Raw genomic sequence first — 17,271 nt, 5'->3', positions numbered from 1 at the left:
CTTTTCAGTTAAATTTGGTCATATGCTTTACACATGAGGACATTTTTGTCAATTCAAAGGTAAGTTCAACGACAGATTTACAGCTCAAAGCTTCTGCAACCTTTGAATTGACAAAAATGCCCTCATGTGCAAAGCACATGACCAAATTTAACTGAAAAAACTAACTGGGTTAGGCCTAAAGGACAAAACGTGTATGATATGAAAACATAAAGGACAAAACTTGTCAAATTTGAACATAAAGGACAGCGCCTGAAAATGGGTATAAAGATAAAGAACAATCCTTGAAATTCACTCTTTGTTTTATTAGAGCATTCACAATCCCTTCATTATTTTGAACCCTATAATTTAAAAAATATGTACTTTTCAAATTTTATCTCTCATTTCTCCCGTCCCATCCACCATTTTTGTTTTCTATCATAAAATAAACATTTATTTTATTATATTTCGTTTTCATGCAGTTATAATAATTTGATGGGGTGAACAATAGCTTTTTCTATATATGAAAAATTACTATAACAATTTTTATAAATATAGGGGTGATGTAGAGAAATGGTGGATGAGATGTAGTGAGTTGTCAATAATTTTTTTTCAATTTTAATGATAGAGCAGTGAGTTTTCAATATATTCTTTTTTCAATGTTAAAGAATGAGGAAATTTTGATTCATAAAATGTGAATCCTCTTAGAAGTGTAGAAGATATAGATATAGATATAGAATAGATATAGGTATATGGATTGGTATAAAATTAAATTTTGGTTTTTTTTTTTTTTTTTGAACGACAAATTTTGGATCACTGACGCAAGGCCGGCCCTAAGAATTTACGTGCCCTGTCCGAGTTAAAAAAAATGTGCCCTTAGCCCTTAGGCTAACTAAATCTAATAAGTTAACTTCTAATACTTAAAAATTGTTTTGTAAATAGTCCTATCTTACCTTTTGCAAGGGTATACTATCTTAACAAAATTATAAAATATATATTGTGGCGGAACCAAAAGTATTCAACCGGAGGGTCACTATAAATTCATATTCTAAATTCATTAATGTATTATAGTTTTGGTTAGCAATTGATGTAAAATAAAGTTGTAACCTGATAAAGTTTAAATAAAAATAGTTTAGATTAAAGAATCATATGTTAAATTAAAATAAAAAAAAAACTAAGAAGTAACAATGATTTAAAATTTTAAAAGAAGAATTGTGTGTTAAATTAAAAAAAAAAAAACTATGAAATAACAATGATTTAAAGTTTTAAAAGAAATGCAATGCTGCCTACATTTAGAGTGTTTAGCCCTTCGATAAACAATTATAAGAAAGTTGTAAAAGAAAAAAATAAACTTTATGTTAAAGTTGATTAAACAATTATAAGAAACTTGTGGAAGAAAAAAAGAAATTTTATGATGGGCTTGATTAAATTGGGCCCGTTAAACCTAAACTATAATTACTAAAAGAACTTTCAGCATACTTTTCCCGTCGTCTTCTCCATATCGTCTTTACACCTGCAACCTTTCATCAGCCTCGCCGGAAACAAGTCCAGGTCGGAAAACGAAATCAGATCTACATTTCTTTAATCTTTCTCTCTACAGTTCCGCCCCTGAATATATATACACACACACACATCGGATTTTTTTTTGTGAATGTGCCCCTCGAAATCACGGGCCTGGCCGGTGGTCCTCCCCGCCCATCCTCAGGGCCGCCCCTGCACTGACGGACCACTGAAGTATCACCGTGTCACCAGCAGAACCATCAGATCATATACATCTCCACTAGGCATAATGCCTATACACCAGTTCAAGAGTAAACTCAATAAATATGGAAAAACCCCTTTTGTGGGAATCGAACACAGGACCTATTGGTCCCAAAGGCTTATCCTATCCTCAAGTTGTCACTAGGTTATAAAGCCATAGGCATTAAATTTTGGTATTTAAACGAATGAATTTTAATAACTATTAGTCAACTTTATTTTGGAAAATTAAAGAAAGGTTATAATATATGGAAAGGACATCTTAAATTAAAACAACTGGTTATATTTAAGTAGGAAAATCGTGAATTATGACCGGAAAATAAATTCAACATTCATATCTTAATTTGTTTTAATTGTTTCATTTATTGTTTACGGGTAGGGGGGAAATCACCATATGAGCTTCTAATCTAACGACACGTGTCATAATAGCTTAAAAAGTTGGTTAGTAAGCAACAAGGTGAATTACCCAAGATTTTCTCCTATTAGGCTAGAGGGTATGGTGATAGTTCTCCCTTGAAGGATGATCCGCCACGTAGGCATCACATCATAGTCCTCTCAAGGATGGTCCATCCCACAAAACTAGAGGGTATGGGAGGATGGTTCTAGATAATTCTATTCCACCACTTTTATATTATTATTTTTTTATTTAACAGTCATAAAAGAAAAGAGAGCCCACCATTTTATATTTAACAGTCATAAAAGGAAAGAGAGCCCACCATTTTTTGTCTTTACATGGATCGTCCCCAACGTCAAGATGAAGCCGGTGAGGACGGGTCGGGAGGGGAGCAGGATGGTTGGAGCTCGACGGGGGTGGGGACGAACCTCATACCCTCTAGCCTTAAGGTGCTAAAAAGCTTTCGTTTTTCCAATGGACCATCACCCCATCAATTCTAATTTATATATACAAGTTCTATAACATGCATTTTTATTACGTTTTATGTTATGAGGGATAGCGATGAACTCGGTACTCATTCGGCACCGAACCCGTACCGGTACCGAATAATGAGGAAAATTGATACCGGTATTTTACCCGTAAATACCGGTACCTAAAAACAGGGACAATGGGAACGGGTACCGAATATACCCGGTACGGTTCGATACCGGTACCCAGTACTAGATGCTCATCCCTAATGGGGCATTATAAATTAGCGCTTTTTCTACGTTTTTTTCAGATTTTGGTTGTCGTTTACTTACTATTTAGCGCAGTTTTACAACCCAGCTGCCCCGCAACGCGTGCATTAAACACTAGTTTGTATAATATCAAAAATAAAATAATTAATAGGTAAGACAAGTGATTTAATAGACAAATAATGGTTCAATGCTTTTAAAAGATTTAAATATGATGTCTTGGGGTCAAGTAACGTGGACCAATAGATAAGTGCCACTTTGCAACATGGACCAATACAAAACGATTCGTGTGGCACATGTTTGAGGTAGTTTATAGCATTTAAGAATAGTGGGGGTGGGGCGTTGGTTGAGGTGGGGATACCAGGCAACACTGGCTAAATCACATCAGGTTAGTGTTGGCCACGACGTAGCTCTACTGGCGTGGCTTTGAAGCCTGGCATTGGGCGGGAGGAGAGGTAAGGTGGCTGGCTTGGATTGGCTGGTGAGAGATGACCTTTTGGTCTAGCCGTTGGGGATAGCGGTTTTGCTAAGTAAAAATCAAATTTAAAAAAAATTTACAATTTTTTACCTATAAATACTGATGAAACAATTGTTAACCGGGCAGGGTTAACTCACTGGTCTTGTCAAGCAGGGTTAATCCCTTCTTTCCGAGGATCGGTGACTTGACCGTCAGCTGGGCTGTCTCCTGCATAAGGAAAACACACCGTGACTCGTAACAAGGAGAAAGGGGTGGGGGTGCTCCTTGTTACCACTCTCCGACGTGAGAATCAGTTGTTTACTTGGGAAGCAAAGTGTGATAGTAGTAGTAACGAGAGGGTTGTGAAGAAGATACCTCAAACCTGGTTTGGGGTTGATATTTATAGCCGAGGAGTGAAGGAGAAGTTGAATGGACAGACTGACGACGTGCTGCCCTTATGCAGGTGTGTCAGGCTTGTCGGTTGTGGAGGTGAAGCCATGTCTTACTGCAGTGTCAGTCTGTCGCTTACGTATGGCCTGACAGACGACTGTCATTGATGCCACTTGCTCTGTGGTGTCAGTCCCACTTGCCTCGTGGGCAGGATGCGGTGCCGCGCCGTATCGCTGCCTGCGATAACTACTGTTGTCTCCGCATTCTCACTCTGGCTAAGATTTGCGAGATGCGGTGCCAGGCCGCATCACCACTTGTGGTGACTGTTGCTGTTGTCCAGATCCCTTGTATTGATAGAAGTGTTCACAGGATGCGGTGCTAGGCCGCATCGCTATGCGTCTACCGTTTTCATACACTAGATGTGGTACCGTTCTCATATTCTAGGTAAGTCCTCCTCCATCATTGGGCAGATTGGATTTGACCTCTGTGTTCGTGCGTTTCCCGCACGGACACAGATAAGTCTTTAGCTAGTGGGGGTTTTGATAAGGGTAATGGTCACTCGCGGTCATGCTGACGCGAGATCTGGGACCATACCCCTTCAAATACCTACCCCAAACTTCATTTTTTCCACATCAAATAACAAATCTTCTTCAACCAAACCCACACCAAATAACAAATCTTCACCAAACCCACACCAAAAAAACTGAACATGGTACATTGGACAGAGGAGGAGGAAATCGCACTTGTGACATCGATTGTCGATCCACAACGTACTCTACAACGCGCTCAAACAACGTATTGGGGACGAGCGTTTCAGCAATACCAACAACAAGTTGGGAACACGCGTCACAATTTAAACGCGTGCCAACACAAGTTGCGTGAGCTCATGGATCAGTTTAAATTTTGCTTCGACCGTATCCCTGTGGGCGACTTGACCCACGACGATCGAGTGGAGATCGCGAAGATCGAGTATCGGCACGATGGGAATTCGGATTTTAAGTGGGTTCCCCACTTTAATTTTTACCGAACTTTATAATTTTTTTTCTTTTTTTTTTTTAAATTTATTAACTACTTTTTTTAATCTTTTAGTATTTAATAAGTACGTTTTTTTTACTTTTAGGATTTTATGTAATTATTTTAAAATTAATATAAGTTTCTGTTTTATTATGTAAATGTCAACTATATAAAAAAATTTATAAAAAAATCTACATGTCACCCCGTCCTGGCCACGTCATTTCCACACCCACTTTTTTGGGGGTGGTCTGGTAGAGCCCACACTCACTACGTGTCGAGCAATGTCACCGACCCAAACCCCCCGCACCCCGGGGTCTAAGTATATATATAAGAACAGGATCAGGAGAGAACGCCTCAAAGTGTGAGAACGGTGAGAACGATTCTCAGCCACAAGATCTTAGTGGTTTGTGGCTTAGATTGATGGGGTGACATTTTTGTAAATAATAGGGGTCTTGGAACTACTAGCAGGGGTAAAATAGGAAGATCTAAGCAAATGCGCGCATGCTAATCACATGTCATTTTCCCCCATCATATTTAAACGACAATAACTTTTTTATACGTGATTATTTTTTGAAAAAAAAATACACCATAAAACTCAGCGTTTTTTATCTTTCCAACGAGTATACTATTGATATACTTTTCGAAAAAACTTAATTGGGTTTTACGGCGTTTTTCTGAACTGAGTGTTTTATGGCATTTTAGACTAGATATTTTCATGGCGTTTTTCTGAACTTGCTCCATAATAGCGCATCCCATCTGATTAGAGCATCTAAGAGCATCTAGTACTAGAGCATCTGTTAGAGCATCTGATTAGAGCATCTAGTACTAGAGCATCTACTAGAGCATCTGAACTAGGTGTTTTTATGGCGTTTTTAACTAGGTAGAGTATCTGATTAGAGCATTTAGTACTAGAGCATCTACTAGAGCATCTGAACTAGGTGTTTTTATGGCGTTTTAACTAGGTATTTTCATGGCGTTTTTCTGAACTGAGTGTTTTATGGCGTTTTCAACTGAGTTTTTTCATGGCGTTTTTCTGAACCGGGTGTTTTATGGCGTTTTTAATTGGGTATTTTTTATGACGTTTTTCTGAATTGGGTGTTTTTATGGCGTTTTATTTGAACACCCAGTTCACGTGAGTGGGTTTTTTGACAATATTACCCCTTAGCATAATTTAGCATCAATGCCACATGTCACCACTAAAATCATTTTCACCGTTCTCACACTTTTCACCGTTTTCTCTAAATCCTGACCCTATATATATATATATATATATATATATATATATATATATATATATATATATATATATATATATATATATATATATATATATAGGGGAAGGATAAATCGAAAACCCACTTGAGTTGAGAAAACTCAGAAAACCTTTGTAAAAAAACCATGTAAACTCAAGATACATTTCTAAAAAAAATAGGAAATGTAATATACATATATTTGAACATTTTAAAAAAAGAAACACAAAAAAACACCAAGTAGTTTTTTTTTAAAAAAATGTTACAAAATTTCAGGTTACATAATGTGTATGTCCAAAAAAAATGTAACATATGAATTTTCAACATTTAAAAAAAAAAAATAGTAAGCGTTTTTTTCATTTTTTTTCATAAATAGGTCCGTGTACATTTATATTACATTTCCTATTTTTTTTTAAAAAAAATAAAAATGTCACATAGGGTTTATTTGGGTTTTCTCAACTCACATGGGTTTTCGATTTATCTTTCCCCTTATTATATAGGGGAAGGATAAATCGAAAACCCACTTGAGTTGAGAAAACTCAGAAAACCTTTGTAAAAAAACCATGTAAACTCAAGATACATTTCTAAAAAAAATATATATTTCTAACAATGCAATATTTTAATGCTGCTTATTATATATTTATCTGCACAGGTTTAAAATCAAACAAAGGGTTCGAAATATTTTTCCATGAAAGATTTTTGATGCGGAAGCATCCATCCAATACACCGATCTAACCCAACTGGTGACCTGCATGGAAGCTAATGGAAAGTGGCTACTTATGTGGAAGAATTCGTGATGAAATCTTTTATTTGTTATTTGTATTCTAATTTCCATATTTATCTTTTAATTGTTTAGTATAAATAGAGCATCTACAGTTTATTGTTTTTCAGTTTTTGTTGATTATTGAAATCAGGTGGTTGAGACTGTGATAACAACCAACTGGTTGGAACCTTCCAAATCAAGCCTTTGTTTCAACCCGTTGTTCTTTGAGCCATTTTAGTATTACCGTGGATTCGGTATCAATTTTTGCACTCTCTTAATCTCTTTTTCGTTCATACAGACTTTACAAGTTCAAAATCGACAAAGTGTTAATAACAACTACGTATTCGTCCTGACAAGTTGGTCTAGTGGTTAGTCACTTCGTTTTCTCTCCTTGAGGTCTCAAGTTCAACTTCCACTAGCATCACTTTGAAGGACATTGGTGGTGAGCCTGGTGGCAATGAATTTTCGCCAGTTTGAAACTGAACCGAACCAGATTTTACCGCAGCGGGCCTTCGGGCGGCGGGTTTTCCCCGGAACTGGTGGCTCCGGTATGCATCCAACTCTGACCGTTATGGAGGAGGGGATGCATTTGCTCGATTAAGGGCATCACAGGATGCTTATCCAGTGTTTTAGTTGGCGGTTCAAAAAAAAAAAAAAAAAAAAAATTACGTATTGAGTATTGATTATTGTACATTTGAGTATCTTTAATTGCTTAATTGATGTTGCTGATTCACTTAAATTTGATGGTTTTAATATTTAGTTTTTAAAGCACATGGACCTATTATAATTCATAAATATAATAAACTTACCGATTTGATAGAGGAGAGGATATAGTCCGGAAGCACCAGGGCCACCAGGAATATAAAGAAGAAGAGGGTCGTGCAATGGGTCTCTTTGTGATTCAACAAAGTAGTAGAAGACCTGAACCGCATCGTCTTCTCCAATTCCCACATATCTTTCATCAATCAATTTAACAAATAAGAAAAAGTAAATAAATGAACACAAAACAAAAACAGGTTTCCATTATATAAAGTTTTGAAAATACAAATACAGAAATACATACCCAGTTTCAAGAGTGAATGGGAGATCACCATGAAAACCAGGGAGATTCTTGATGATAGACTTGGAGTTTGATAAAGATGTCAGATGCATAAACATGAAGAAAAAGGAAAGTAGTGTTTTGTAACTGGTCTCCATGATACGAGAACTCAACTACTTTCAACTTTGAAGGGTACTGTACAATCATACAATTGGATTCACTCCCCTATATATAGGAATTTCTATTGAAGCTGATTTTTCAAGAAAAAACAAATTATAGGAATTTCCATTTTTTTAACTATTCAATAGTTTTGGCACGTTTGAATTTATTTAATGTAGCATTAACTATTGAAAGTTTTTTTTTTAACGGCCAACGAATCCTCCAAATGGGCTACTGGCGAAATTCACCACATCGGGATACACTCGCCTTCCGAACCGGGGAAAACCCTCACCTAGGGCCGAAGCCCGTGAACACTCGCCCGAAGGCACGACAGTGCGGTGAGGTAAAACCCGCTCAGTTCAAGGATCGAACTAGCGATCGCCGCCTACTCGCCTAGTCTCCCATCATCACCAGGTGCCGCAGAAACTAAATGCTAGGGGCAGGAATTGAACTTGGGTCACTTGGAACACAAGGTCTCTCCCTTACCACTCCACCACTAGCTCATTGACATTAACTATTGAAAGTTACATTGCATTTTTACATTTAATATAAAATCACGTGGAAAAATGGTTGAGAATTCATGGTTGAGTTTTATACATATTAAATGAGGGAAAATAGGAAGTTAATTTTCGCTAGGAATGATAGGAAGCCAGAGGATTATGACATGTGACAAACTTTAAAATAAAGAGAAAGGGTATTTTAGTCAATCCAACTCCTTCTTCTTCCTTTTTCAAAACTCAGTAACTTCAAAACTCACCATTTTCAAAACCCACCATCTTCAACTATTTCTTCACTTTCTATCTCAATAATCACTACATTATAGTGCGATTTTCATCACCAATCAATGATTCAAAACCCGATCAACGTGTTCTTCAGCTTTTTTTTGAAAAAAACCCAGTTTAATTTCATAAAAAAATCTCGTTTTTTCCGGTGATTTTGGAAATAATCACTCGATTCGTTCGGTTCGAGCGTTGATAAGTGTTTCTATCATTCAAATTTCGTCAATTGATGAAGAAATCGGCTTCGATCCATGTAAGAAATTCTTAAGTTTCATTTTCACGATCTGGGTTTTTGATTCAGTCATTGCGTTTTACGATCTTTGCGGGGGTTCGGGGGCGGCAGCCCCTGGTAGCAGGGTCCCAGGGGCGGCAGCCCCTGGCGGGGTCCAAGGGGCAGAGCCCCTGGCTGGGGTTGAGCTAAAAACGCATCAGAAATTTTTCCAGAACTTGGCTCATTTCGAAGACAGTAATTCGTAGACAATTTTTTCGATTAAATTGTTGTACTAAAAACGCATCAGAAAAATTAATTTTCCAGAACTTGGCTCATTTCGAAGACAGTAATTCGTAGACAATTCAGACAGTTCACAGTGACAGACAGTTTTATGTGTCCATTGCGTTTTAGAAATAAGAGAGTTTTATGTGGTTTCTGGCTATTGCGTTTTAGAATGAGTCATTTTTAAGTGTTTTCTGGCCATTGCGTTTTACATATAAGACATTTCTTCGTGTTTTTGGTGCATTGCGTTTTAGGTAAAACACTTTTTTATGTGTTTTCAGTCCATTGCGTTTTAGAAAACAAACATTTTAAGTGTTTTCTGGCCATTGCGTTTTACAAATAAGACATTTCTTTGTGTTTTTTGGTGCATTGCGTTTTAGGTAAAACACATTTTTATGTGTTTTCTGGCCATTGCGTTTTACAAATAAGTCATTTCTTTGTGTTTTGGGTGCATTGCGTTTTAGAAAAATGTCATTTTTTAGGTTTTTTTTTCATTGCGTTTTACGTAACTGGTGGTTTTTCAATTGCTTTTTACGCAACTGGGTTTTAAATTTTTTTTTTTAAATATAGCAATAGTATACTCGTTTTAAAGATAAAAAAACGCTCATTTTTTTGGTGCAATTTTTATAAAAAAATAATGTCGTATGAAAGAGTTATTAACGTTTAAAAAATGGGAGGAATTGGAGGAGAGAGAAACTATTGGCTTGGATTGACGAGAATGCCCTTGAACAAACTCATGCCTCTTTTCTTCCTTTCAATTTCCCTGATTTAATCTTAGCCCCTTGATTAAGTTAATGGATGGTCAAGATCACTTCCTAGCCTTCCTAGCCAAATGAACTTTCTATTGTATCTCCACCCTATTAAATGATTGTATTCAAAATAAAAGTTTAAATATTAAAACATACATACAAGTTGAATAATATAATATATTTTTTCACTTAATAAGAACTAATAGGAAACCCGTATAATGTTGCGACCGTGACAAATTGCGATGTGTTAATATTCATAAAAATTTTGAGTTAGTAGTATTAGTGTGATCTATCAATATCATAAACTTTACACATCTCAATGCATAATAACTTAACATTAAAATTAACATCCGAAATTAGACTATAATATATTTTTTTTTTATAAAAATGAACAAAGAAACCTCACTTGAAAACAAAATACCAAAAGTAGAAAAAGTAAGATTGACCTTGAAATTGTTGTGTATGTAACAATCTCAAATTCCACATGCGAGGTTTTATCGCGAGGTGTGTGACTGACCAGGATCTATCCACTAATCACATTGAACCATTTATGTAAGTTATAAATCATCACAATCAACACGATTAGTGATCAATGTTTAAAAGTCCAAAATACAATTGAAGTTAGCAGCGGAAATATAAGATAAATCCATTATAACGTAAAACCACAAGTTCATTATATATATGTAACATGAAGCTTACAAACCACACACACTCCAACCAATTGCAACGCCCGTCCATAGCTGTACCTAACAACCTGCAAAACTTGCAGTAGCGTGTCAAAATAAAGTTGGCGAGCTCATAGTTTTCGGTGTTGTTACAAAAACAAGTTTGTTTAAATACTTAGGTAGCGTTCGTTTCATGGAATGGAATGGAATGGAATTAGGAAGTTTTTCTTTGTAAAATTGATCTTGGTTGGGGGAGGGAGGAATTTAAAATCCCATGAATTTCTTTAATCAATGAAATTTGTGACTATTTCAACATTTCATTCCATTCCTTCATTAGAGTGAAGGATTTCTAAGGAATGTTGAAATAGTCACAAATTTCATTGATTAAAGAAATTCATGGGATTTCAAATTCCTCCCTCCCCCAGCCAAGATCAATTTTACAAAGAAAAACTTCCTAATTCCATTCCATGAAACGAACGCTATCTTAGTTTATAAAACATGTCTCGCGGCCCCCGACCCCAGCCTGGGAGCGGGTGCCGTGAGCCTAACTGGTGGTATCGGTGTTTATTAAATTTGCAGCGGAATAAATCATCAGGATCGTAATTGGAAAATAATTTCAGAGTTTGTAAAAACACCAAACTTTTTATATTAAACAAATGGGCTAAAACCCATATTCCATTTCAAATGTATTTGTAGGGATAAACCCTGAATTGTTGAAAACAAATATTTTTTCTTTTATTCAGGTAACTATATTCACTTTATTTAAGCCTTCAGTGCTCCATAGCTGTTTTATCACCTTTACAGCAGATTACCTGAAACGCGTTTTGAAAACATTTTATCAGCAAGAAATACTAACGAGTTCATTCCAATTTATGAAAAGACATATTGCTATAACTGTATAGTAACAAGATGGAGATTACAATGTTTATATCTACCAAGAACTTATTCAGTATTTGTCACGTTGGCAGTTACAATGACGATGGTCATATTACTATTGGCTAACTTTCGTCCAATAGCAACGATTGAATAGTAGTGTATACAAAACCCCACACACCGGCAGTAATTGTAAAATATAAATACTCAATCACTGTAATTATAACTGAATAACATTTAGGGTTTTGCAAACAGTTTGATAAAAAGAGAGAACGACTCATGTTGCAAACTTAGGGTTTTACTATAAGCTTCCTGATAATATTTCCTGGTGAATTTTCCTGAGTTCCTAATAAAATATACAATGCACACATGTTAGTATAATAACCCAATTCAACATTATCGATACATCACGAGATCAAAACCCCAACGTAGTTATCAAAGTGTAGCCTTATTCAGGCAACACGTTGACATCCGTTGCTGGGTTTAGGATCGATCGGTAGGGTATCGGGTAGTGATTAAGGGTTAAAACACTTACAACGCGGCAGAGCTTCGCGAATTAGGGGGTGTAATATTTGAAAGAAACAGAGACAAAATTCAGAGCTTTTGTCAAAATTCGAGCGAAACTGTGAGAAAACTTCAGTCCCAAGCTAGGCTACTTATAGCCTATCTGAACTGGCCCCACGTGTCGCGCCCCGTACCCCCTCCCCCGTAGCGTGTTGCGACCGCAGCCCATGAAACTTAGGGTAGCCTTGTTGTGTTTCTAGGCCTGTGGTGTTCCTTTCAACTATTTCTTTAAAGTTATGCCATTCCATGTTATAGACCATGTCACTTCCTCTTGATTGTAGAATGGTATTCCACCATTCTAATTCTTCATATTTGAAAAGATTAGAAGCATACATGATCTTATCCTAATCAGCACATTTACTAATTTTAAGACTGCTTCAGTCTTTTCTATCCAGCGTAAGGCTGAAATAGCTCCTTAATTGCCTGAGAATTCTATCAGTTTACATGATCTTATCCTAATCAGCACATTTACTAATTTTTGGGTCGGTCGTCATTCGGGGCGGGGCGGGCGAGAAACACAATAAAATACAATATCAAATAAAACTATATGATCATTACTCATTAGAAAACACACAATAAAAATGTGATGTCATACCAAATGAAAAAGATTACAAATATTCAAAGTTGTATATCTAACATTGTGTTAAAATTTTTAACCTCATAATAATGACAGCATATAATATTAGTTCTTTCTTCTTCTATATTTAAGTTATGGTATTCATATTTCATGTCCAGAATTTCAATCTTTTTTATCACAAAATGATACCACATCTTATAACTAAGTAAATAAATTAGAATTACCATTTTCCAAGGTATGAATTTTAACAAATAACAAGTATAAGTTAGACTGGAAGGTATGGGGGCCGGCTGATGCCCGGCTAGGCCCGGCGCCGGACCCCCACACCGCCCCCCTGGGGCTCGACCCATCACACCCGGCGACCCACAGCCGGGTCAGCCGGTCCATTGATTTGAAATATAGCCGTTACAAACGGCATTAATTAATAAAAAAAAATTCCCCTTTTCTATAAAATCACCTATTTTCACCATTATTTCCCCACTTTCAACCCAAAACCCTCTCACTTTTATACCAATTTCTCCCTACTTTTATAAAAAAAATATCTTTTCACCCACAATGGCTTCTAATCCTTGGTGGCCCTCGTCTTCGGATGACGAAGAGGAGATGTTTTTCGCAAACGCTGTACTACGGGCGGGACAGATTCTAATCGAAGAGGAAGAGGAAGAGGAAGAGGAAGAGGAAGACTTCTCGTCTGAAAATGTTATCACCAGACGAATACGGATTAACAGAGACCGCTAAGGTTTTCATTACAAAATTTCATTGTCCTTATTTTTTTTAACTCGTACTTATATATTTTATACGACAGGAGCGCACGAGAAATTGGTGAACGATTATTTTTCGGATGAGCCACTTTACAACGCCGACATTTTTAGACGCAGGTTCCGAATGAGTCGCCGCTTATTCACAAGGATTGCCAATGATTTGGCGGGGCTAGACCCGTTTTTCACGCAACGTCCTGATGCTAGAAATTATGAAGGGTTTACAACGTTACAAAAGTGTACTGCGGCCATTCGCCAACTGGCGTACGGGACAGTGGCCGACGCTTTGGACGAGTACTTACAGATGTCGGCAAGAACTACGCGGGAATGTTTGTATCGGTTTTGCCATAATGTGGTGAAACTGTATAGCAAAAAATATTTGCGGAAACCAAACGCGTATGATGTTCAACAGTTGTACCAAGCTCATGAAGCAAGGCACGGGTTTCCGGGAATGCTTGGTAGCATTGATTGTATGCATTGGGGGTGGCATAATTGCCCGACTGCGTGGCGCGGCCAATATACGCGAGGTGATCACGGCTATCCAACCGTGATACTTGAAGCCGTGGCATCACAAGATTTGTGGATATGGCATTCTTTCTTTGGTCTCCCTGGTTCACTCAACGACCTCAACGTGTTATACCAATCGGCCATCTTTACCGATGTCGTTAATGGAACCGGTCCGGACACACGTTTTACAGTTTCTGGGGTTGAGTATAGACGTGGGTATTATCTTGCTGACGGGATATATCCGTCTTGGTCTACAATTGTAAAGACTATTCCGTATCCCGAGGACGAAAAAAGGAAAAAATTCGCCAAGCGTCAAGAAGCTGCAAGAAAAGACATCGAACGTGCTTTTGGTGTCTTACAAAAAAAATGGGCCATCGTTGCACAACCGGCACGTGCGTTCACACCAAAAAGGTTGTGTCTTTGTATGTACGCTTGCATTTTGCTCCATAACATGATTATTGAAGACGAAGGTCGGGCGATTTGTGAGTATGATGAGAATGCATCTTGGGGGAACACTGTCCCGGTTGATCCCCCACAACAGGATTTAAACTCGTTCTCGCTAACAAACGACTTCACGCATGCAAACCTTCAACAAGATTTGGTAGAACATATTTGGAACAACGTTAACATGGTGGACGGTGACGGAGCCGAAGACGAAGACGAGTAGTGTGTTTGTTTTAAATTTTTAAATCTAGTCTTTTTTTTTTCAAATTGTAGGTAGGGTAATTTTTTATTTTTTAGGTTATGTAATTTTTATTTATGTTATGTAATGGATTTTATTATCTTCCTTTATGTAGTATTTTTATTTAAATGTTGAATACTTTTTATAAAGTTAAACAAATAAAAAATAAACAATAAAACTTAAACAAATAAAAGTTAAACAATTAAAATGAATTAAGCAATAAAATAATATGTGGTGGGGCCCCATCCTCCATCCCCCTCCATCTTCAAATTGGCTCATCCCATGCTAGCCGCCTACGTGGAGGCTCATCCCCGTGGGGATGAGCCAAACCATACCTTCCAGTCTTAAACAAGGATTAAATAGTATTACTATATATGTGGGTTCCCAATACCATAAGCAATTATGGCAGCATTAAATCTCTTGGGATTGTTAAAAAAATACAAAATAAAGTGAGAAGGAGTCGAACTCGTGACCTGCTTGTTAGAAAATAAGGAATTTTCCACTGCGCCAGCCACAGTTAACAATATGGGATCTAACTAATTATTTTTATGGGGTCCTTAAAAAATTTAACATACCGGTTCTATTAAAATTTTAAAAAACATTATGGTCCGGGGACCCCGACCCACACCATGTGGGTCCGCCCCTGTCCGCCACGTCACATTCGGTGGAGGACCATCCCTTTGGGGACTATCCAAGGGTGTGAGGGACTACCCAAATTTAATAAAAAAACTAGTATATAATAAAGGATAGAGAGAGAGAACAACTTGAGGGGCCCACCTTTTCATACAATCCCCCAACCAAACACCTCGTCGCTTCCGTCTTCCATCCGCCGTTTGCGACGCGACGACCCCAGAGGGGGCGGTGTGGGACGTGGGGGACGAGCCGGAGATCGGGGGGGGACCCCACACCCCATGGTCTAAGAGCATTCACATCCATTTCATTATATTTTCACCCTAAATTACACTAAAAAACACTATATTTTCTCTCTCCTTTTCAATTAAATAATATTTTTTATACCTTTATCATTCTTTTTTCTCTCTCCTCCTCTCAAAACCACTTTCAAAATATATTAAAAAATTATAGAGGATGAACAGTGTCCCTCAAATATACAGAGGAAGAGTAACATTTTCTCTCTGCTCTACTCACAACCACTTTTTATACTCTTTAGGTTGTGTGTAGTGGGGCGCCATGTGTGCCTAGAAAGCCCCAATGGCGCCTGGAACACCACGATGAAGGGCGTTATGAGGCCAAAAAGGGGGGGGGGGGGAGCGCCATCTCCTTCACGGCGTGATGTGGAGGGGCTTTTAAAAAGTATGACCAATCATAAATTAGTTAGTGTTTTTTTAATTAATTAATATAAATGAAAATTAATAATTAGGTAATGATGGCTAGGGGTTTTATGACTACGGGCTCTAGTGATATAACGCTCACAAAGGGGCTTTATGACTACGGATGACCTTATATTATAAAAACTCTACACACGTAATTTGATGGCATGGATGTGAATGCTCTAAACCCCCCAATTTGAAACTGGTTTTTAGCAATTTAGAAGAGAGTCTCAACTACCATAAACCGCCCAATTTGCGGTTATTTTTTGGAGTTTAAATGGATAGGATTTAAAGTTGAGAAGATCTAACGGTGATGATGCTTCCTGGGAGTGGTTACGTTTTACGCTGTCTATAATATATATAATTAGCAAGATTCAATCGACAAAAAAAAAAAAAAAAAACCTTTATTTACCTTTTGACTTTTTTGACTACTTAATATGTTTACTTACATTTGTATACATTCCTCAATATATTACTATAGTTCAATTAATAATGGATTGATGAGTTTCACATGATATTTTTAGGTAAAATAATGGATGACACCAAAGCGGTACCAATGTGGTAAAGTACCAAAATACCGGTATGGTACCGGTACTGATTCTATAAATACGGTACAGTAATCGGTATCCACATTTCCTCAACAGAACTATTTTCTTTTTTTTTTTTTTTTTTGTTAATATTGTCTGTGGGTACCACATCTTAGGTCTGGTTGGGTGGGATACTTGACACTGGTAAACATTGATCTAAATCGATGGTTGCTAACCATATCAGATGTAGAGTTCGTTAACCTGTTTGTTTTGTCTCCAGTTCAGATAAGGTCATGGATATATTTTTGGATAAATTACACTTTTCGTCCTTTATGTTTGTAGCGGGTTGCAATGGATAACCTTTAACTTCAATAATTACAGTCACAGTCCTTTATTTGGAAATCGCGTTACACCTTTTGTCCTTTATCACTAACCAAGTTAAAATTTTCAGTTATATCTATCCTATTAAGGGTATTATGGTCATTCATGTTTTTATTTAAAATATTCATTAATAAATAAACACATCTTCCCCAATTCCACAACTCTAACCCTAGAATTTCTCATCTTCATCTCTTTCCAACCAACCTCTACCACCACCACTCCCCAGATCGATCGAATTTGAATTTCAAATCATCAGAAGTTTCAAATTATCGATGGCGGAAGAGTGTAATGATTCCGATAGAAGAACTGGTGGCGGTGACGGTGGAGATCGGAGTCTCCAGCAGCAAACACACCTTCTAACGAAGTCTCTGCATTTCCATCTTTAACCAATATATAACCGGCGCTATCAAGGTCAATTTGACCTTGTAACAACTGGTTGTTTGGGGTATGACTG

General features: G+C 37.2%; 2 protein-coding genes across 2 annotated transcripts in view; one reads left to right on the top strand and one right to left on the bottom strand.

Annotated features, from left to right (window-relative positions):
- LOC110900065 (serine carboxypeptidase-like 7) overlaps positions 1-8,092 on the bottom strand; it is a 40,522-nt gene extending 32,430 nt beyond the window's left edge. The window contains exons 1-2 of the mRNA XM_022146966.2: positions 7,800-8,092; positions 7,546-7,691 (exon numbers count right to left, since the gene is read on the bottom strand). Coding sequence (XP_022002658.1) covers positions 7,546-7,691; positions 7,800-7,933 — 280 coding nt within the window. The 5' untranslated portion in view covers positions 7,934-8,092. The remainder of the gene's footprint in view (positions 1-7,545; positions 7,692-7,799) is intronic.
- Positions 8,093-13,519: 5,427 nt separating this feature from the next.
- LOC110902176 (putative nuclease HARBI1) lies at positions 13,520-14,566 on the top strand. The gene has a single exon (XM_022148894.1). It carries the CDS (start codon positions 13,520-13,522, stop codon positions 14,564-14,566), a length of 1,047 nt encoding a protein of 348 aa, XP_022004586.1.
- The last annotated feature ends 2,705 nt before the right edge of the window (positions 14,567-17,271 follow it).

Source organism: Helianthus annuus, chromosome 13 (assembly GCF_002127325.2).
Source record: "Helianthus annuus cultivar XRQ/B chromosome 13, HanXRQr2.0-SUNRISE, whole genome shotgun sequence".
NCBI lineage: Eukaryota > Viridiplantae > Streptophyta > Magnoliopsida > Asterales > Asteraceae > Helianthus > Helianthus annuus.
Note: the sequence above shows the minus strand (reverse complement) of the source record. Positions and strands in the feature narration are given on the sequence as shown.

What these genes read in the sequence shown, in the direction of transcription:
- LOC110902176 (XM_022148894.1), top strand. Translation starts at nt 13,520, where the DNA reads ATGAGTCGCCGCTTATTCACAAGGATTGCCAATGATTTGGCGGGGCTA.